At 40.4% G+C, this 23,115-nt stretch overlaps 1 protein-coding gene across 10 annotated transcripts in view; it reads right to left on the bottom strand.

Annotated features, from left to right (window-relative positions):
• Positions 1–23,115, bottom strand: part of SZT2 (SZT2 subunit of KICSTOR complex) — a 79,185-nt gene that overhangs the window by 8,623 nt on the left and 47,447 nt on the right. For 5 of the 10 annotated variants that reach the window (XM_039323375.1, XM_039323370.1, XM_039323376.1 and 2 more), the window contains exons 42-66: positions 22,894–23,017; positions 22,024–22,176; positions 20,916–21,018; positions 20,657–20,768; positions 19,542–19,653; positions 19,006–19,124; positions 18,669–18,833; positions 18,232–18,322; positions 17,443–17,493; positions 15,498–15,671; positions 15,163–15,345; positions 14,545–14,699; positions 13,771–13,931; positions 13,366–13,463; positions 12,879–13,011; positions 12,594–12,721; positions 12,381–12,490; positions 12,095–12,277; positions 11,752–12,022; positions 11,391–11,470; positions 9,946–10,071; positions 7,996–8,198; positions 7,624–7,717; positions 7,349–7,429; positions 6,413–6,487 (exon numbers count right to left, since the gene is read on the bottom strand). In XM_039323375.1, the coding sequence (XP_039179309.1) occupies positions 6,413–6,487; positions 7,349–7,429; positions 7,624–7,717; positions 7,996–8,198; positions 9,946–10,071; positions 11,391–11,470; positions 11,752–12,022; positions 12,095–12,277; positions 12,381–12,490; positions 12,594–12,721; positions 12,879–13,011; positions 13,366–13,463; positions 13,771–13,931; positions 14,545–14,699; positions 15,163–15,345; positions 15,498–15,671; positions 17,443–17,493; positions 18,232–18,322; positions 18,669–18,833; positions 19,006–19,124; positions 19,542–19,653; positions 20,657–20,768; positions 20,916–21,018; positions 22,024–22,176; positions 22,894–23,017 (3,285 nt within the window). Of the gene's footprint in view, positions 1–6,412; positions 6,488–7,348; positions 7,430–7,623; positions 7,718–7,995; positions 8,199–9,945; positions 10,072–11,390; positions 11,471–11,751; positions 12,023–12,094; positions 12,278–12,380; positions 12,491–12,593; positions 12,722–12,878; positions 13,012–13,365; positions 13,464–13,770; positions 13,932–14,544; positions 14,700–15,162; positions 15,346–15,497; positions 15,672–17,442; positions 17,494–18,231; positions 18,323–18,668; positions 18,834–19,005; positions 19,125–19,541; positions 19,654–20,656; positions 20,769–20,915; positions 21,019–22,023; positions 22,177–22,893; positions 23,018–23,115 lie in introns of those variants that run through there. The other 5 variants (XM_039323377.1, XM_039323374.1, XM_039323373.1 and 2 more) reach the window with 4 other exon arrangements.

Below are 23,115 nucleotides of genomic sequence, written 5' to 3'. Positions count from 1 at the left end.
TTTTTGACTGGAAGGATAATTTTGAAATTAGACAGGTAGAAGACAGCAGCTCCTAAATGCTCAGAAAATGTGTGCCTTTAAGTAACTTTCACATACTTCTGTTTATTTTTGTGGTTCCCAATCCCAACTCCTACAATTAATCTTAATGTCCCATGAGTGCCATTCCTCGTCTTCTTCCTCCTCTATTCCAAATTTACTACTGAAACTAAGAAAAAATATTGTAACATGGATCTGATAAAAATATTTACTAGATTATTTAGTATTATATTTATTTGGTTTCTTCAATATCCCAGAAATTGGTTGTATTTAGTTTCAAATTAAAGAACGTCAGTTTTTGATTGGCAATTAATGAGCAGATTCCAAGATGGAAATCTTTACCTGGGAATGCCAAAGTCTCTCTACATATTATTGGGCCAATTCCTTAATCATTGGCTATGATGGTTGAGACTTACGAAATTGGAATCCAACAAGAACTGGAGAATCCCAGGTCCATCCATCCATACAAAGAACTTGCAAAAATATATTTTCACATTTTGATACCCCATGCAGTGGACACACAATATAAAGGTTAATCATTTTCTGGATCTGAAGGAAGAAACGTCACTCAGTGGGATCAATATTCTGTGCTCATACTATTCTGGCAGACCAACTTTCCCAGTGTAGTAAGAGACCCTATACAACCAGGTGTAGACATGACCAAACAAAGAACCAACCCGAAGGAAGAATCTCATCCTGTAAAACTCAGTCCACAACTGCACCTAATAAGATAATAAGAGGTGGTCTGTAACTCTGCACTCCGCAGGTCGCTGGTGCAGAATTTTTTCAGCAAGAGCCATAGCATAATATAGGAACCAAGATGCAACTGAGATGCACTCTATTCTGGAAATCAAAGCTAAAGACTACTGAACAGATTGTCAGCATAACATAATAGGAGGGGGAAAAAACTACATTTATAAAAATTAGAGAAAGTCTGCAGTGTCAAATCAAGTTTTTTGCCTGCTTAATGGTGGTGAGGCCTTCCAATACCATAGAACATCAGGCCTGACAGAATGTAGAGAACAGGAATTAAAAATAGTGACATATGGGAGGATGCTCCCTCAAGCTCTGCTATGTTTTTTCATTGTGGAGGGAGGGGGAGTATTCCTGGGAGGGAGAGCAAAGAGTGCCAGGAGTATATAATCACAGCTGGGTTAAAGTCTGCAAATCATCCCAGTTACCCAGCTAAAGCAGTACTAATATGCAACAGCAATATAGGAAACTGCTGGAGGTGGATGTGCATTTTAGTGATAATGGCAAAGGCATAATTTCATAACTGTGAGAGAGGAGGCAACCATTTCTGCATTTTATCATAAAGCAATGTGGAAGGATAACCTAAGAGGATTAATGATATAGTGCTGGAGGACAGATCTCTCAGGTTTGATGGTGCTTTACATGGAGCAGAGGATCACCAATTAAGCAACTACAAAACTGCAAAATAACTATCATGTTGTTTATGATGTGGCTATATTGAAGCCTTCCAGATATCTATCTGCTGATGTTGCTATACAGGAAATCTAAAGCTGAAAAGAGAATTACACTAGGAACATGGAAGATAAGAAGCATGAACAATGAAAAATAAAATGAATGGATTAACATTAACATCTTAGACACCAGTGAGTAGAAATGGATTGGAATTTGACTCTTTCAGTCAAACAATCATACTACTTGCTACTCAACACAAAAACAAGGAAAGAGTAGCACTGATTTCATTGTCAGAAAGGTGATAGCAACAAGAGTTGATGGATACAATGCAGACAATGATCAAATAATATCAGTGAGACTTTGCAGACAACTCTTTTATATGACAATTATCCAAATTTATGTCCTAACCATTGATACAGAAAAAAAGGTTTTATGATCAAGTCCAATAAAAATCAACAAAACATGAAAGCAAGATGTGCCTCTTGTGGTTGCAAGAAGTAAGGAAGAAAATGTATTTGGACTGTGTGGCCTAGGGAACTGAAATGAAGCAGGAAAATGCAGATGGTTTGTACAGAAATTGATTCAGTATATTATTACACAAAAAGGTGGAAGAGCTCAGAAACAACAGCCAAGGTATGGCTAAGGGTTGACTGTAGAACAAATCACAAAGGGCTCATGTATAAGTTTAAGTATAAGAAGTAACCCCCAGTTTCCACAATATGATCTTGAGCATATGCCCAGCATTTTCAATGAGAACACTGGGAATTGTTTTGAAGCCCTTTGAACTTCATGGGCAGGCAAGCAGAAGAACTGTGGAATGAAAGCAAGTAACTTGTTAAGAACAAATGTGAAAAGAGATTGCCAAAAACCAAGAAACAGAAGAAAGCAAACTGGATGTCAGAACAAATGGTGATATTGCCAAGAGAAGACAAACTGAAGCCGGAACTTCCAGTTTGGTGTTGCGGCATGACGGATGCAGGAAGACAGGGCTCTGTCCTCCACGTTCAATTTTACCCCATTGGGGACCCTAAAAAGGGTCGAAAGTCACCCTGGAAAGCGACGAAGGAGGGACTCTCATCGATTGCAGAGGGATGGCGGCCCTTCGCTGGATCCGAGGAAGCCCTCCAAATCAGCAGGGGAAAGACTGGCTACATTTGTGTGGTCAACCAGAAGCTGCTGACAACTGAAGATAAACACTAACTAGCAATTTTTAAGCAATGTGGATGGAAATGGGTGAGACTTTATCCTCTTTTTATGACCTTAATACTATTTTCCTGGAAAAAAGAATGCCCAAAGCAAAGGGAAGAGGGAGGGGAAGTTTTTGCCCTGCTCCCTCAGGAAAAGAAAAGCGGTGAATTAATTGCTTTGGGGGAAAATAGAGAAAACTACAAGTTCAATTTGGTATATAGCTTTGAGATTTGGGGACTAAAAGTACCTTTGAGACTTTTTTTTTAGAAAAGATATTTGAAAGTCTATAAAATAGGCTTGGATTTGGAAAGATGGAAGATGGTGTCAATGACATCTAGTGGCAAATCATAGCACTACAATTTATTGTGCTTAAAGGAAACTTGGCTTGAAGCCTAGACTTAGATAAGACTCTTTGTTGTTCCTGGAAACTTTCACTTTTGCAGACTGCAGTTGGGAAAAGGGGGGAAAAAACTCTTGGGCTGCTTATCTGTGTTGGGGACCCTATTGGACTATAAAGACTATATACAAAAATAAAATGGGTGTTCCATACTTAGCCACAAATGGTAAAAAAAACATCTTTAACACTTGTCTCCGAAGCCCCCAGCTTGATAAACCAGCAAGAAAATGTTAATGAATCTCAGAAAGAAATTCTTTCTATGCTGAAATCAATCCAAGAGACAACTGTTTTATTTCATGTTGAGACTAAAAATAATGCAAATGAGATAAAAGAACAATTTTCTAACCTAAACTTACAAATCCAGACAATGACTACAAAGAAGGAAGTAGTAACCCAGAAAACAGAAGGAAAATTAGAATAAACGGCTCCAAAGATGGAGGACCTAAAGGAAGGAATTAACAGACATATACAGACAAATGAAAAATTAGAAGATGCAGTGATAACACCGGAAATGGAAAAGATATCTTACTTGTAAGATCTCAGAACACATTTGAGGATAAGGAAGAAGAGCTGATCGAACAGATGATAAAGCTGTTAGGAGAAATGTTGAATACTGACAAACAAGAAATGAAAAGAAAAACAGAAGGAGAAGGACAGAGGCTGTTTAATGAACATAAATGGGTTGAGCGTTCTTCCAAAAATACTTCAATCAAATTCTCTTCCTCATTCAAAACAATATATACAAAAACAGAGGAAGAATTATGTGATGATTCAAATGCATTGACTTGGAAAGTTATTTGGCAAAGGAAGAAAGCTAAAGTAAGACTGAAGAAAATAGAGGTTTTGACCTATTGGATGGGATATTATACTATTAAACAGATGTTTGAATATGGTTAAGAAAATAGATAACTGTTAGAAATAAAAGTATTATTATAATTACAAAGATAGGATTTGTAACTAGAATATTATACTTTGTTATGAAATGGGAACTATGAAAATTTTAAAAGAGTTTGAATAAGGGAAGCTTTTAGTTACCCAAATATAATTTATTATGAGAAAATTATAAGCGAGAGAGATATTTTGAACATTGATGGGAAATTAAAATTTTAAAAAAGCAGAAAAAACAGGATATTGATTGAATAAACGGATTTTAAGTGCAAATACAATCAATATATGTTCTGGCTAGAAAAGATATTATAAACTGACACTATCGATATTATGTTTAATACCAGATAAATATGATGAAGATGTCTATATTTAATTGTATATGTATTAACAGTAACAAGAATTGTATTTGCCCAGTGGGGGAAAAATGCATACCACCAGAAGAAGAAAGGACCAAGGAAACACTGGAGGGTGTAGTATTGGAACTAGACTGAGAAAGTTAATATGTACCACTGAATTACCAATGGATCCAGACAACACGTTGGTTATTGAGTACTCATGATTGTAAAAATAGAAAATTAATAAAATATTTATATATATAAAAAAGAAGACAAACTGAAGCCAAGACAGACAAATTCCAAGAAGGAACGCTCAGAATTTAAGAGATCTGTCAAAAGATACAAAAAGCATTACAATGACATCTATAAAGACATTGAACAATGGAAACAGACATGGAACCAAGATAATCTTCCTAAATATCTCCAAAATTAGGATGAGGTTCTAACCTTGAACTGGTCTACTAAAGGATGCCAATGGACAGACAGCAATTACTCAAAAAAGATCAAAGAAAGATGGAAGGTATATTTTTACACACTCCCTCCACTGTACAGTATAAATGTGAACAGCTAACTTACCTTAGAATATATTCCTACTTTACAAGAATCCCTACTACTAGAAGATTAACTTAGATCAACACTCCACTCATAACTAAGTCAAAAAACTGTGGGAACTGATGGAAAATCTACAGAAAAAGGGCAGGAAACAGAAAAAGAATCAGTAAATGTTCTAACAGGATGTTGTGGAATCTGGACAATGACACACTGACCATATAGTAGAAGAAGTCAATATACACACTGATAGCAAAGAAAGAAAGCAGAATGGGCAAAGTATCACACCATATCCTAAATTTCACAGGCCAACAAAATATGATCATCCAATGTAAATTAAAGCCATATATGCAAACGGAGATGCCAGAGATCCAAGATGGCTTTAGAAAACATTGATGAACAAAAAATATGATTGCTAATAATTGTGTAAACTGAGAATATAAAAAAAAAATCAGAATGTGCTTCAATGAATATAGACTTGTGCTTATCTTGACCCTTTCAAGCTACAGGATATGCTTAGAAAAATGAGAATCCTGGAACTTCCCATTGTCTTCTTATGACAACCTGTACATAGATTAGGAACCCAAAGACTGAATGAAGAATGGTGAAACACAAAAAAATTGGCAAAGGAGTGAGAAAAGGCTGTATACCCACTCCTTATTTATTCAACCTAAAGCTGAATACATAAGGAGGGGAACTGGATTGAAAGAAGATAAATGTGGTTTTAAAATTTCAGTGAAAAACATTAATAACCTGTGCTATGCAAATTACATTATTCTGGCAGCTGAAAATGCAAACAACCTGAAAGTTTTAGTAATAAATGTCAAGTAGCACTGTAAAAAAATAAAACCAATATTGAATATACAGCACAAAAGAACAAACTAAGGACTGCAGGTACAGCAAATAGTTTTAAAACTGACAATTAAGATACTGAATTGTGGTTCGCTTCTGCCTTTTAGGACCGAATATCAACAAATAGCAAAAGGCCTTGGAAATGATATTCAGATGCAATGATCTATCCATATGTTCAAAGAACAGAGTTATGCAGAGAATGTTTTCCCGGTGACACTCAAAGGGTGTGAAAGTTGGGCTTTGAAGAAGCAGGATAGAAAGAACATTAATGCTTTTGAACTTTGATGTTGGAGAAGACTTTTGACAATAAGATAGATAGCCAACAAAACCATACAATGGATCACAGAACAATCTGAGCTGTCATATTTTGGTCACATTGTATAACTTTGTTCTCTGGAGAAATCTATAATCCTGGAAAGGCTGGAAGGAAAGACAAGAAAAAGACAACCAGCAGCAAGGTGGATGGTCTTAATTATATCAATAACAGGTGCACCGTTGGGAGGAATGAAGGACTAGGTTGCAGAGAGCCCTAGAGAAGGCTCACCTTTGTGGCCACTAAGACTTGCCACTCACAAAATGACATATAATCAATCAATCAATCAATGGAGAGTGGTCACATAATGAGCACAAAATAAAAAAAAAACAGGCAGCCTACAAGGTTCAAGCTGCGTCCTGTGTATATATTTTGATGACAATTTCTACATCCACTGAGTTTTACCTGTTAGGTAAATGGCAGAATTACCTGTGAGTTGACAGTTTGGCCCATGGGGATTCGTGAGCATTCCAGTGCATATTGTTTCACACAAAAATAGCATCCCTAAGAGGAGCAAAAGATAAAATATCAATTTTTATTTGTCCATAACACCCATATGTTGCAGTTACCTTTGTTAACTATCCCACTCTGAAAACTATGTTTGGATTTTATCCTATCTATTTCTTGTAATATTACAACATTTATTTAGAAACTGTGAGGCAGAGACACAGAGTGTGCGTGTAAAATTTATAAAAAGGGAAATTATTTTTCAAATATGTCCAAATTCCAAAGGGAATTTGTATTCAACAACAAAAAAGAGATGTAGCTATATGCCATATAAACATTAAGGAAGTGAAAAAAGTGAAGTGGCATAAAAGCATCTTAAGTAAAGCAAAATAAATATTATTCCTTATATCAGCTAATTCACATTGTCTCCATCTAAGATGCTTATCTCAACTCGATTTTTACCTCTATAGTTCAACTGCTGGGTATGGCCCCAGAGAATTCCAAAACTTGTTACAAAAGATAGTGTTTAATCTGATACCAAGGGGAAATGATTGAACATATAACTGAGGGCATCATAACAACTATATTTGATTTTAATTACATTTGAATATAAATTTAAATGAAATAAAATTTAAGATTAGTTTGTCTCAGATTCAAACCATATTTTTAGCATGCCAATCCAAAGAAATACTCAACTGTAACATGGCCCTCAGCCTAGGAAGATTCCATCCTCACGCCGCCCCTCCCACAACGCCAGCAATTCTAGTGCACACCATCTCACAATAGTTGGCCATACCCTTAGTTTCCCCATTGTACTTGCAATTCATCTTGAGAATGTGCTGACCTAGGAACCTTGATGGTTATTCTATCTCCTTAAACCATATGGTCTGGTCATGGCAAAAGGCAATTTCCACTCACCTGGAAAGCCAATTCCATTAGTACAATTCCCCCAGGCAAAGCTCGTTGCAAATGGTACGTTGTGACAGGAGGGTTTGTGGTCTAGAAAATCAATACATTTTTTTTTTCAGGAGTACGGTTCCAAGATGGTTAGATGATACCTAGAAAATATGCTTCCCTGGCTAGGAAACATGAGGTTCAATCTCTCTGTTAAATGGCCCATCCTCCCTCCAGTTATAATGAAGCAACAATGCCAACAGATCCTGTTAGCACCCTGCCCATATTTACATTCTTACCTTTGGACTCCCATCCGCTTTTGGCCTGGAATATGAGAAGGAGCCCCTTGTCTCACCGGCCATTGATGCCAGAGCTCTAATCCGGCTGGTGCTGCTGGAAATCCAGAGTAATACAGAAACGAGTTCAAAGACCTACCAGGATAATCTCTCTGTTTTGACTCAATAGATTATAAACAAACTTAAAATCTTGTGTGTCTCCTTTTAACAAGTTTTTCCACTTGATAATTTTTCAACCACATTTTGCAGGAAGTTCTCTCCCAAACAAAGCATGTCTCTGCCATATGTTTTGCTGCAACCCAGAACAAACAAACAAAAAAAACCCCTCTTCCCATCTCCCTTGTAAATCACCTCTCCTTGCTAAATCATACTAACCTGCGAGCAGGTGAGGCTGGGCGCACCTGTACCAAGATGAAGCCCATGCTCTGCAGATACTGTATGTATTGCTGGAGAAAGGCATGGCAGAGTTCCAGCAGCCAGGCCTCATCCTTGGATCGACATGGTAGCCCCTCTGCAGAGTCACAACTGTGGCTACGGTCCCTACCAGATGCTGTGGAGTCATTGGAGCGATGGCGCTTCTGAATGCGAGCAAACAATCAGACAATTATATTTTCTCAGAGAAAAGCTGAACGTACGTAATGTAATAACTTTACAGTGGTATCTGGGTTTCAGTCTTTGCAGCGAACCCACAAAACGACTTTGATAATTAAGAGAGAATCAGACCATATAAATTCAGCCCTTACTTGTTAAGAGTATAAAGTAATAATGGGATTTAATGGACCTTCATCAAAAGGACTTTGGATAAATGGACAAAATCTAAGTCTAGACATTCCCCCCTAAATAACAGACGATGTCCATGAAATTGTTCCTGAGAAATTAGAAAGAATAACAAGCCAAAAGAAAGTATGATAATTTGAAAGGTCTGAAAAGGTTTGGGACAAGGTAAGGGCCTTGTGGGAAGATTGGCACCAATGGTTGGGAGGGCACCATTGGAAATAACATGGAAAGCACCAGGAGGTCTGATGAATAATTTCATGCACATGTTCAGGCATTCTAGACTGTATGAGCAGAATTTCCATTGCTAAGTGATGCAGTTGAATCTTGCAACATCATGGGACCCTAATATATAGTGACAATTTTGGCAGTATTGTTTGCCCTCATAACTCCAGATGTGCAGGTCATTATGCGGTAAGTGGAAGGAGTTCCAGGTAATGAGTGCAGGAATGCTGCAAAGAGGTGGGAGAAGCCTGACATAGGCTCTTCAAGAGTTGGGGGAGGGGGTTGTTGAAATGTAGGACAAGCTCAGGTAGGCCAGGGAAAGAGGGTATGGAGTATATGCATACGTGCAAGTGCAGGGAAGCTGGGGAAGGAATATGCTGTAGCTCAGAGGCTTTTTGGAGCACCACAGTTCTGGGTCTGCAGGAAGCCCTTCAGCCACAGCGTAGCATGAAACCAAGCCCCAGTCTGGTCCAGCAGCAAAGTGCAAAGAGGCTTGTTGTTGCCTCGGGAAGCCACAGCCACAACTCCTCCAGCCAAGTCCCAGCTGCAATCACCCTACCTATCTTGCACTCCAAGGCCCCCACCGCCCTACGCTCTGCCACCCCAGCTGACCTTTGTTACCTTCTTGCTTTTGCGGCTAATGAGGGATGTTCAGCCTGGCACATGAGGAAATTGCTGACCACATACGGCTATCTTCCTCAAGTCTTGTGAGAAAGCTGCCATGCCTGGCCTGGGGAAGCAAGCCTTTTGTGCCAGCAGCAGCTGCCTTGTGAAGGGCCCGGCCAGACGTGATTGGTCAGCAGAAGCAGAAGATGGTGAAGTTCAACTCGGGCGTCAGAGGCCATAGGGACCATAGGGCACAGATAAGGGGAGTTAGACAGGTGGGGAGAGTTGAAGTGCCCCTGAGGTCATACATGTGGGCAGACTGCCAAGTGCCCAAATTCTGATTGCACGACTGTGGGGATGGTGCAACAGCCGCAATTTCAGCAACAGTTATAAGTCCCTTCATTTAGTGCCACTGTGACTTCAAACGGTCACTGAATGAAGGGTTACAGGTCAAGGGCTACCTATAAAATGGCAGATAGTCTGCCTATACCTATGCAAAAGTATCTCTCCAAATGAATAGACAATGAGATTTTAAAGATCACCCTCCACCAATGACTCTTTAAATAGAAGTTTCAGTCTAATCTCTTTTATCGGGCTCTTGTCAAATTGTTCACTCAATTAGTTCAATCTGAGGGGGGGAAAATCCTTTTATGAGCCACCCTCATAAGCCTTGAGGAGGAAAGGGATTACAAAAGATGTTTCCCTCTCCCCTTGTTTCACCTTGCCTTCCAGCTTGCTTTGTTGGTCTGCCTGAATCTGCTGCCTGGAGCCTGGATCAAAGAGCAGGGGTGTAGCACAGTAATGGACCAAGCGTGACGACTGCTTCAGGGTATCTAGGTCTGCAAGCTGCACACATACACACAGGAGAAAACTGTTGCATATTGCTAGGCCTGTTTCATTTATTAATACCCCAGTGATATAACATTCCTGAAGAACAAAGGGGAAGCTTTCAAAGGGAAAGGTGCCACAATCTTCCTCTTAAGCATTTTTCCCTGGACAATAGGCAACTTATGGAAGTATGGCATACCATCGATCCAATGTGAATGTTTCCTCTATTAAATATATGCAGAAACCAGACAGGAACAGGAGATAAATTTATCTGCTGCTTCAAACTTGCAAAAAGGGGCTGTTTCAAATGGAATCTGCTCTGACGCAGGCAAGACAACGTATGAAAATTAATTTTCCTTGCACTAGTGGCAAATATATGTAAGCTCAGGGTTGAATTGCTGGGTTCTTGGCGTTCTATAAGTTACATAAAAACAGCCATCAAATCCCACTGTAATGCATTGATGGGGTTACCAAGTAACCTGCAAAATGAGAACAAGCTCAGAGAGCACTAAGAACCCAACAATTAGCATTCTGCCAATATTTAACGAAAAACTAATTTCCTGCATTATAAGATTTAACAATAGAGCCTGAATCAGGGATATTATTGTGGCTTTTCTTAGATCATATAAATCTTTTGCCTTTTAAAGATATTCAGAGCCGATGAAACCAATTCATTTGTTCTTCCAAATGTAATTGTTTTTGCTGCTCCTATGCTGCTCCTATGCTGCAAACGTAACTAAAGTCTATTGTGGCTCTTGGACAGAGAGACAGTGACATTCTGGCATGCCGTAGTTTCTGGTAAGCTGTCCTTAAGATTTTTTGTGCCTTTCAGTCAGTAATGGCTTCTGGTGACTGCCTAGACAAATTCCTATAGTTTTCTTGGCAAGGTTATTCAGACGTTCTTTGCCACTGCCTCCATCATAGGGGTGAGTGACTCACTTTCTACATTTGTACAGTATTATTTGCATAAAAACACTGGCACTTTTTAAAACCACTATGATCACAGAATTTACAAGAGAAGCACAAAAATCATAAGCTCCACACAATGCCCACATCTAGAAACAGTGTAAGAGGCAGGAGAGGAGAGCCTTCCTCTGGTTTATAGTTTATAGTCTATCAGCTATTAATGTCCAAGCAAGTGATGAACACTGGTAATTAAAAATAAATTTATACCAACATGAGAACGACAGAAATGTAAGTGATCCTTAGAAAACTATATCTCAAGATCCCACTGGTTTAATTCACAGTCCTTCCTTATAGTGAAGATCGTTTTATGGGATTATCATCACTCTTGTAGTTCATCACATCCCAGCCCCATGTCCCAGCCTCAAACTCACAGTGATGGGCATGTTGGATTGAGCAGAACGCTGTTGCCATGTCACAAAAAGGTTCTCAATCTTCATCTGTTTCTCCAGCTCTGTGGAATAGGAGCAGAAGCTGAAGAGAGCAGGTTCTTCTTTGCCAGACAGCATTCCCAACTGAAAACTTATGCTTTTAAGATTTATACATTTGCCTGTACTATAGATTTGGCATCTTCAAAAATGGGAATTAATCTGGGCTCTATAGCACTCTATTGCTTTATCTCGATGAACTCTTCCTTGGCCAGTTTTCATACAGGGATTCTCAGGATACCCCCGGAACTGTAATAATGCCATATCCTGCTTATCATTCCCCTTTACCACCTAACTTTACACTTACCTTTCCTCTCTGTGTTCTTGATCTCTAGGAACTGAGCTCCATGCTGGGCTACAGGGTCATGAACACCCTGTTCTGGGTTGTGAACAATAGGCTGGATGATTGAAATATCTCGAAGAGCTTCGTCAAAGGGCACCATGTCTGGAGGAAAGTGCAAAGGCTGCAAGATGCGTGCAGAACTGCTGAGACGACCTTGCTCTTTGCTTGGAGGAACACTAGGGCTCCGGATCAGGGCATCGATTTCCAGGGTCGAGTTTAGGAAGGGATTTTGCTCCTGGACAAAGAGAGACGTAGTATTAGTTTAGAGGCAGACTAGCATGAAAACAGAAGCAAAGAATGTAAATACCTGCTTGTTGTCCTCGTGCCACGGGGTGTCCATATAACAGTAATGATGGAACAGCCCAAGCTTCTGGCTAAGCAGACAGTGTACCACGTGGGCTCGGGCATTTTGCCACTGCAGTAAGCGAGTGAGAGAGTTGTTCAGGGCACTGCCCAGGTCCACTGACCAATTGTAAGTGTAAAGCACCAACTGGAAAGAAAAATGGGACAAGAAAACCTCATTTTCAGCATTGCTGGATCAGACTTCAGACCACCAAATTATTGTTGCCCAGCTTTCACTCCTAAATACATACCTTTTTGTCAATGATTTCCATGAAGAGGAATCTTTGTCGGGGAGCAACATCACAACCCTTATCTGCAGAGCTAAGCTCAGTACTCTCAAAACGCTGGAATCCTTTGACAGCTAGAAGGATTGCATTATGAAATACCGTTCCTGAACCCAAAGGCAGCAAAAACAAACAAACCCCAGACTACTTTTTTTCATTCCCCTACTGTGAGTTATTCACCTTGTTCGGTGCTGCAGTACCACTGGTGGAAGTTCCGGCCAAGCAGAGTAAATTGTCGAATAACAGCTGGTCGAGCACTAGTGCCTGGGGTCAGAGAATATGGCACAAAGGACATGCCTTGAGGACCACTGTAGCGAAGGATAAGATGTTACATGTTGGTATGCGAGTATCCATCTGGTAATTCCAGCTTCCTCTCCCACATACTTCATTCCCATCTTTGTTAAGGAGCTTCCTAAACCCATAAGCAACTTCCTATTCTCTGGGCAGTTTAGCCTCAGCACTTACCTGACTTTTTCGAACACTTTGATAGTGGTGTCACTTGCTAAAGTAGTGACAAGATTCACTACTTGAAGAATGATAGAAGGCAGCAGGAAGCGGGAGACACTTTCCAGGACACACTGTTGCACAGATGGACACCCTGTACAGAGAGAAAACCACATATACTGGAACAAAATTCACCAGACCATTTCTCTAAAAACCAAGATGCTTTGTGGCCATCAGTAAGTTTCATTTATTATTTAACCTTATTCTGGGTTTTAAATTTTTATCATTCCTATGACAGCAAGTTATTTTTTTCCCCATCTAGGGGAATTGGACTAAACGTACAGTATCTGAGATTTATATTTTGTTCCTATTGGGGAATTTCTTTTCCTTGTATGGAGATCCAGATTTAAAATATTGCATCAATCCAGAAAAAGCAGAATCTGTCCACACTAAGCTAAGCTGAAAACAGGGGGGAGAAATGATTTAGGACACAAAATTAGAAACGTACCCAAGCGGTTCATGAAAGCCATCCAAGACTGGCAAATCTGACTGAAAACTGGGTGCAAAATTCCAACATCTCCTTCCTCTAGCTGGCAAGTCCGACGTCTATGAAGAGAAAATATCAAAGTCCAGGTGGTTCAAGAATAAAACAGATTCAGGAAGGAAAAATCAGGGGGTGGGGAGAGAAGCTGATCTCTTGCTCACCATCATCTCAATTGCCCAAGTTTTATCCTATGAGCTGTACCGATTAACATCTACTTGTCCTATTACATATCAGATTAGACCTCTTTTGAGGATGTGGGAGTTTCATGCACACTCCAGTACATAAAAAAAGTGCAGGATTTGGCCTGGAAGAAACAACCCCTCCCACAATTTCCTAGAAGATGATGTGGAGGGAAGCTATCATGCTTGCCTTTGGCTCTGCTCCTGCTTGGAAGCAGCACGTTCCTGGCTTGAGTGCTGCTTTACACTTTCAGTCTTATGGCGACGGCGACTGCGATTCTCTTCAGGTCGCTCCAACACAATGTCATCTGTAGTCTTGGGGCTTCCTTGTTCTGCCATCTCTGGTTTGCTCTGACAATTAAGACAGAGCACAGGGAAACTTGTCCATTAAGCTTCTGTATTAGACAAACATTGATACCACCACATTCTGCACTGATATGTGGTCTTTTTGTCAAAAATCAAAGAGCATTCTACTAATCCACACATAATATGATACAAACATACTATTTTGCAACTATAGCACTCAACACATATTGTGGGTCTTGGTGGAAATAGGTATACAATTATACCATTAGCCAAAGGCCTTTTTTAGAGAACTTTTATGGCAGAAGTCAACTTTAAGACTTCAACTCCCAGAATTCCTGAGCCAGCATGGAGCAGGTGAAGTCCACAGTTGCCATAGTTGCCCACCCCTGCTTTATGGGGTAAATTTCAAAGTATTTTCTGGAATTGTGAGCCATTAGACTGAAAATTACCTCTTAATGGTATGGGGCTGAAAATTCTAGTATTGAATTATAAAGCATGTAGTGGATAAAAACATATGGCTAGAGTACTGACTATCTTAAGAAGTTCTTAGGTTTGCACTCTGATGTAACAGTTCTTTAATTTAGTTTCTGTTCATGAGTTTTGACCCTTCCCCTTCACACTCAAAACAGCTTCCTCCACCATTTTCCATAGTCATTACCAGCTTATCCCAGAAGCTCCGTCGTCCTATCTTGCTTGTAGGTGTGACAGGTTCACTTGTGGTGGGCACTGAGAAGGGCAGAGGTGGAGGACGTGCTCTGCCTCTGGTGTGCTGAGTCAGTCCTTTTGATTCAGACATTGTCCGGCGAAGGCTTCCTGAAAGTACAGTCTCCATTACAGCTACAGTGAAAATACCACACTACTCAAACCAGAAACTCCCTCTTTTTCCAGTCAACAACTCTTCTCCATAGGAAAACTGACTTAAGCAACATGGCTTTCTATGTCTTTTAGCCTCATCAAGCTCTTATTGTTTTATGTGGCAGCCACATAAAAGAATTCCACAAAAAGCAATCATAAACCTTGGGAAAGAGCTAAAACACACTATGGTAAGCTATGTGCCTTTGCATGTTACTATTCCTAAGCTTCAAGCCATACTATAGTCAGTAAAGTTCAGAAATAGCAGCCCCTCACCCGAAGTTTCGTGAACACTTCGATAATACAGACTTAAATTCATGAAGGCAACTTCCTTTGCTCCTAAGAACAGTCATGTAAGAGTCAGGAAACACTTGGCTGCAATAATTTTGCAGAATTTAGCAACAGAGAAACTGAAAGATCTTACCAATATTATCTGGATCCTCCAGCTCAGTGGATGTCTCAACACACAATGGATTGGGGAGCACATGAAATTCCATGAGGGCATCACAGAGGGCATGGCGCAGGGCACTGCGCAGTCTTTCAGACAATTGCAACAAGCTGATGTTTCCCTTTTCCCAGATGTCAAAGCGCACTAGAGGAGAGAGGGCTGTAACGAAAAAGTCTGTTTCAAGAGAAAAGCCTCTTAGAAAAATCTAGGGCAATTGCCAAATGAACCTGAACTTAGACAGCCAGATGTGCATCTGGTTTCATTATTTTGCTTGTGAACTCTTTTGGAAAACAGAAATCCTGCCTTCCTACCTGACTGTGACTTGCCAGGTTCACACTCATGCTTGTTGACTGTAGTCAAGCTCTCAAAGTCCGCCTCTGGGAGAAATGACGTGCTCAGCAAGAGAGTGGATGGCCTCACCCAGCGAGCCAACGAAATGGGATTTCCGCAGTCATCCACAAAGGACAGGGCAATGCATGCGACACCTGCAGGGAAATAAAAGATCTGCTTGAGCCCACTCTTCTTGGTACTTACTACAGAAACTCAGCATCCTTTGGATGCTACTTAGGAAGGTTAAAAAAAACAAGTATGTGCAGAGAGAAAGGATGAAACAAAAGTGGACAAGGAAATCAACATACATGTGGATAACAAAGGGACCTGCTCCCACTAGGAATGGGTTTTTACCTACAAAACAGCATTTATTGCAAGCTTAGCAAAATCCAGCCAGCAAAAGCATCAGACAACAGACCAGCCCTCTCTAGATTACTTTTACTTATTCCAGCAAACAGTAGCAAGCAAGCAAGCAGCTCCTTTCCTGTACAGTGTCAGGATCCCTTGGGATTGTGGTGGTACTCTTTCAGTTCTTCTAACCTTCTTCTGGCCTGTAACACACCACATTAATTAGTACCCATGAAAAAACAAGATAATGACAAATGGCATTTCTAGGAATCAAACTTTGCCAAGCACAATCTCTTATTAATATTTGCATGCCAAAGTTCCTAAGAAGGGTGTGCAGAAAGGTAAGGAAATCCTCTATAGATAGCATCAGCAGACACTAGTATTCTAGGTTTTTAAAATGATATTAATTAAAGACAAAAGTAGTGAGTTTCCTTCATGCAGAAGGTGCACGATGGCAAAGACATTGTAGATGCTATCTCAATCATGCACCCCATCATCAAAGGTAATCATAACATGCTCAGCACCTCCTATTAGCATGACCGTGGCCTGATGTAGCCTTTGCATGGAAGAAATAGATCACGTGGAGATATGTCTCCTAAACCATGCCTAGGAAAGAGAAAGAGACCCTATTCCAGGCATGCAATAAGCCCTCTTATGGAAGCAAACTGATCCTTCAAGTTTATACTGACTCCCAGCATTCCTGAAACATAATCATGTTATTCACTCAACAACAGCATGAGAACAAAGATAAAGGAAGAGCTAGTAGTGTCATCTATTCTGTTAGGTATAGAACCATAAAGCTCAAAGTTACCAAAAATAAACAGAAATCCATCTGTCAAATTACATGTAAAGAACCTGCTCCAAAAGATGCACTACACTAAAGGCATTCAAGTGGTCCAGTCCCATTTCCACTGATCCAACAGTTTTAAGATCCTGAACAAACATGTCACTAGGAAAGTTTCTTGCCCAAGCTCGGCATATTCTGATTTTGAGTATAAAATCCATTCAGTTAGGACTGTTTCTAAATGCATTGCAGGATCGGGCAGCTCCACCTATCCACCAATCTACTATCAGTTGTACAGTTCTCCATCTTTATTCCAGAGTATCATGGAATCTCACTCCACAATTCCAAGATTACAGAAGAAAATAGTCTATTGATATGTGTTGCAAAATAATCTCTACAGTAATAGATGCTCCATAGATTTATATAGATCTTCTGAAATGTGCAAGATGTTTTACTCCCATTACGGTTTCAAGATGAAAGATTTAAAGGCAAAAAGAAAAAATAATTATTCTATCCCTTTCTGAAGCCACCAAATATGCCATTTCCTCCTGTTTTTGTTATAGATTCTTTAACTTCAACAAATAGTCCTTATCTGAAGAAAAGCTTTTCCTTGGAACCAGAAGAAAGACTAAGAGCTGGAAAAGGTCAGGGTGACAACACTGAAGAGGAAACATGGGTGACACAGTAAACAACAGAGCAAAAGCCAACAGCACAGCAGGCATAGGATCAAAATGAGGATGGGAAGCAGCACTGGAAAAAAATTCAGTGGCCCACTGGATTCTACAGGAAGCTACCTTGAAACTGGGAAGGTGGAAACAGGTGCTGCACAAGATCCAACATGGAACCTACATGACAGAAGAATGGTCAGACACACTTTGAAGTGATGCATTACCCACACAACCAAACCACAGTGCAGGTGGAAAAGGAGGCAAGAGTATGTCAAAGTACATGCATTATTCTTTCTGCATATAGGCAACACCAATCAACATTACCAGCTAAATGAATGGGCCAAAACCAAAAATGTCTCGTTCCAAGCGGAAATATTTTAATCCCTAGTCAGTCTGGCTCCCTATTAAAGAACATTATATATTCCCCTGCGTGTCATTTCATTTTAATCATCATGGATCAGAAAATGTGCAGTACTGAACAACAGCCTTCACTGAATAACAACCCACAAATGGCAGAGAGGGAGTTTAAAAAATGTAGTGCCTCTCCATCATATTGGGAACATAGCATTAGACCTGCCTTTCCTAATCCTCCAGTTACACTATACTTCCACTCTGACAATGCCCAGATAACCAGCATTGCTACTGACTTTGCTGGCTGAAAACAATGGGTAATACATCTTTACACCAGATTTGGAAAGGCAGAAAGATGCAGTATAGAGATGCATGGAAGTTTTATAATTTGGTTCCTATGGCCCCAACAAGAGACAGATGGCTCTTCACAGAATCTTCTATTTTTTGGGTAGGCCAACTAGCCTTTATTCTCACATACCTAAGATTGTTCCAAAGTGCTCTAGTTTATTGTTACAGACTGTTCTAGTCTTTATCCTGTTGTAATGGAGCAGAGATGCTTAGTACCTTTGCCACCAGTGCCTTGACCTCCTGGCTTATTATATAAATAGAGATCCAGCTCAGGGCTGCTGCTACTGCCGTTCTGATTCAAGTAGTGCTGAAAAGCAGGAAAAGAGTGGTTAATTCAGACTACTGTTCAGATATGCCTCATCACAAAAGGAAGCTCAATTTAAAGTCCTCAGAAGTAAAATTATGACACTTAAAAGGTATAGATAATATATTTGTAGCTGTTCTTAATACTTAAGGATATTATCAGATCACAGAGATGATCTTCAGTCTAATGTGAGATTATAGAGCAGTAAAGCAAACATTTACTTTTAGCCATAAAATTACCCTCCAACATAACTGTTTTCAGAGACTGGAACCAAAATAACCTGGCAACCAAAAAAGTCCACTCCAGCTCCAAAAACTAAGCATGCAGGTCAAGGTAACCATACACTCACCTTGAAGTGGTTCTCCACATTGCTATCTGTGTATTTGGGTGTATGCAGAAAGATCAGCAGATTCTGTCGCAGATAGCAGGTGACAGCTGGAAGCCAAGGCAGACATGAAGTAGGAAGAGTAAATTGTAATACTTCAGTGGGCAGGCTGCCAGGAGGTTGTATGAACTGCAGAAGAAATAGGTATCAATCGTTTGATATTTTTGAGACCACAAACTCCAAAAGGTGGGAGGTTTTACCTCAGGAGTAAAGATCTTATTTTAAGGGGGGGGGGGAAATTACTTCAATCGGAAGTTACAACAATCTCAGGAAGCAAGACAGTACTTCCTTCAGCCAATACCTCCACATCAGCTGGAGTGAGCTTGCAGTTCCGCACCAGCATAACTGTGATGATATCCAGGGTGGCTTCATCCAGACGCCTACGCAGAACCTTCACCAGCTCATCTGTGATCTCAGGTCCTATGAAAGGAGAGATAGTCTGAGCTTTTTATACCTGAATTCCACTGCAGCTCTTGTGTCTGCTACAGTGCCTGTCAATTAACCTATTTAGGTTACTGTTTTTGAGTTCTGTCCTGCCATTCCTCTGCTCTTTCACCTGCTGCTGCTATGTTAATTACAGATCCAGACCAAAGATCTGCATATATTAGAGTGAGTTTGTCTTGTGAAACTGTCCTGAAATTGCCTAAATAGTATGGCTAAGGGAAATGTTGGAACAAAGAAGCTACAATGGAAATATGTATAAAAGAGATGATTAAATTACAAGGAAAAATGTAACAGAATATAACTTCTTATTCTGCCAGCAACAGCAGTATCTCCACAGGCATTCCTTCCTTCTGTCTTATCCATTACCAGATTAGAAGTGTGTGCCCAGCTTACCTGCTGGTGCCACTCCATGAACCACAAGCTGGATGTGTCTATCAATTTGGCTTATAGGACGAGCTGAATCCACGCTGCGGCAAGAGACTGCTCCCAGGGATGAGTGAGAGCCCTATTGAAGAAAAGCAATTATCACAATGCATGGCTGGAAAGAGAGCAAAGTTCTCACTGTAAACATTCAGTATAAAGGTAGTTGTCAACCTACAACCATTTGGTCATCGACCATTCCACCTTATGATGGTGTTGAATGAATGGCGGTTATAACCAGGCCTCAGAGTTACAACTAGATGCCAAGTGATTGTCATTTGCCATCTTCCCTGCTAACTTCCCCAGAATGTCAATGGGGTAGCTGGCAGGGAAGGTCACAGGTCTCTCCCACCGCGCACCCTTCCATAGCCATTTGGTGCACACCCTCCAAAACCTGCATGGCATATTTTGCACTCTCTCACCAGCCTCCGTGATGGTACCTCATGTGCAATCCCTTACATCCTTGTGCACCCATCCCACACTTCTCATATACCTCCTCACACCTTTGTGCAAACTCCCTGGCCTGTAAGTTGCCTCTTACACACCCCTTTGCACCCTCACTGCCCTTCTCTTGCACCCTTCTGCTATGCCTCTGGCACAACCTTCCCAATCCACCCGTGTACTCCCTTGTTTTCTCCTCCACAGCAGTCGTCTACCTGCCAGCAGGCATGGGACTGTAACATCCTTCTCTACTTCTCCACTGACTTTGGTTGTGGGAAGTTGCCTTGCCTAATGACCATGAGATTCAGTTAAGGACAACAACCATAACTGTAGGGATTGTTGTCACTAAGCAAGAGGATTGCAGTTTACAACTGTATTGCTTAGCAACAGAGATCCAGGTCCCAGTTCCCATCATAAGTCAAGAACTACCTATACTCTCTCTTAGCACCAAGGACACACAGGTTCCTTGTGAGTGTAACAGATACTTACACTCAAGTCTTCAGTGTAAATGTACTCTCTCTTAGCACCAAGGACACACAGGTTCCTTGTGAGTGTAACAGATACTTACACTCAAGTCTTCAGTGTAAATGTACTCTCTCTTAGCACCAAGGACACACAGGTTCCTTGTGAGTGTAATAGATACTTACACTCAAGTCTTCAGTGTAAATGGGTTCCTGGCTGCGTGAAAGTGCCAGTGAACGGTACACGTTTTGGATTTCATTTTCCCCAGCCTTCCCACCAGAAGTGGTTTCGGAGAGCCTGGGTTAGGATAGCAAAAGAAAAAAAGTGTGTTGAAATGAATGAAAAACATTCTGAGAGGCAAAAGCGAGGCAGCAAAGTCAGTAATAGACTATGGTTCAAGCAGGCTCCTCTGAACTTCGAGAACAAAGGACATTCGGAACTTACCGTAAATAAAAAACAGACTTGGTTGCACGCTCCTGGTAAACAAACATATTTTTCCTGTTCACAACTGAGAAGGCATTGAGCACAGAGCGCAGGGCTTGGATAGCTGCAGGAGAGAGAGCGGCAAGCACAAGTTTACAAAGAGAAAGATTTAGTTTAATGCCCAATCTATAGCGATTTTCAGATACCAGCCCATTAGTCTCTCATGGTTACAGCCCATTCATTCAATCTAACTTCATAATTGCCAATCTCCTGGACTTATCTAAATATTTGAAAACTGTCTTAATTTGATATTATTAATAGGCATTAAGCAATACGTGAAAAAGTATTAAATGCTAGCAGGGTTTCAATTAAGGTATTATGTATCAGAGAATATTTGTACAAAATTCTTCACTAGAGAATGTTTGAAATACATGCTAACTTCATCTATGGTATTTAGCAATTTTAAAAACAGAAGTTATTTCTTAAAAAGTTAATACTTTAACACAGAGGCCCCCAACCTTTTGGGCACCAGGGACCAGTTCTGTGGAAGGTATGGTTTCATATGCTGCCTGCATCCAGTGGTTGGGCCTTCACTTGTTTGGGCAGCCCTGCTTTAACACATCTCTTTTAATTACTGTGGAAGTACAACCTCTTCCAATTGCTTAGCTCAAAGCTCAAAGCTTAAAACATTTTAATTCTAATGTCAGAATCCCCTCCTATAAAATTCTCTCATTTTTTAATTACATGTTGCATTCATCCAGATACCATCATCCCCACACTCCATATCTGCATCCCACTCTTTTCAAGAGACCGCTGTATCACTGCCTGATCTGGTCTCTGACATGAAGCCCTACCCTGTTCTGGCCTACCCTATCAATAGCTTTCCTATCTCCTAGGGCAGGGGTACGCAACCTTGGCTCTTTTATGACTTGTGAACTTCAATACCCAGAATTCCTGAACCAACCATGCTGAGTCAGGAATTCTGGGAGTTGAAGTCCACAAGTTATAAAACAGCCAAGGTTGCCTACCCCTGTCCTAGGGAGTGCCAACTAACAGGAAGGAGATGACTATTGGTTTAGTCCAAGAAAGGACAATCTAGGAATAGCCTTTTAAATGCTCAAATACCTACCACGTGCAACACCCATATTGGGTCCCATCTTAAGCCTTGAATGCACATAGATGGTGGTACTCCAGACTGCATCACAGGCAAAATGTCCAGGTATGAACTGCATAGTGGCTGCAAGATAGTCACGAGGCTGGTAGCTTTCCTCTCCAGGATAATCTGAACAAGTGGAAAGATTATTTCACAGGTCTGCTCTCCACCAATTTTCAACAGCTAACCCCAAAATCAAGCACAAATATTTTCTATACATACACCCATCCCCGTCTAAACCCAAACATACAATAGATATTGTTAGCCTTGCAGAAAAGTATGGAAATATATAACCAGCAGTGGGTGAATGGAAACAAGCAAGATTTTCAACTCAAGATACTGCCATAAATCTTACAGAATAAAAAAAGGGGGGGGGGAGACTTATGTTATTCTGTTGTTGATGGGAGGTCTGTTAATGTAGGTAACTGGAATAAACATAATCCTAGCTTACTAACCATAATTGGGACCACCAACTCCGTCACTAAGCTTAACACAAGACATTATGTGACTGCAACAGTTACAACTTCACTTCCACTGGGCTTATTAAACTAATCACCTGCAATAATTAAATTAGCTATCACCATAACTTCCAATTTTACTGCTGGCTTCTTTATTGAGTCTGCTTGTTGGATGCTGGCTCTGAAATGTGCAAATAGCAATCATGTGACTATGAGATACTGTGATGGTCATAAATGCCCATTGGTTTCAAAGTGCCAGAATCTTAATCAGATGACTATTGCAATGTTTGTTAAGAGCTCGTCATAAAAGTTACTTTTTCAACACTGTTATAACTTTGAATAGTTGCTAAATAGAGTCATTAAGCAAGAATTATCTTTAAGCTCCTACCATCAGGCCCAGTGCGCTGCCGATAGGTATAAGGTGTTTCACTTTTCCAGATATCCTCCTCGCTCTCAGCGACCAACAGAGAATTACAAATGTGGCTATCATGTAGATCTTGTAGCAGCAACCGCTTTAAAGAGAAGGGGGCAACAACCATTAATTTAATTGTTTCCTCATATCAGGAACAGTTCCCCCCCCCCAGTGTTGTTTGTTAAAAATTGTTCAAAG

The sequence above is a fragment of the Crotalus tigris genome, unplaced genomic scaffold, assembly GCF_016545835.1.
Source record: "Crotalus tigris isolate CLP2741 ecotype Arizona unplaced genomic scaffold, ASM1654583v1 scf7180000024167.7108832, whole genome shotgun sequence".
Classification (NCBI taxonomy): Eukaryota; Metazoa; Chordata; class Lepidosauria; order Squamata; family Viperidae; genus Crotalus; species Crotalus tigris.
Note: the sequence above shows the minus strand (reverse complement) of the source record. Positions and strands in the feature narration are given on the sequence as shown.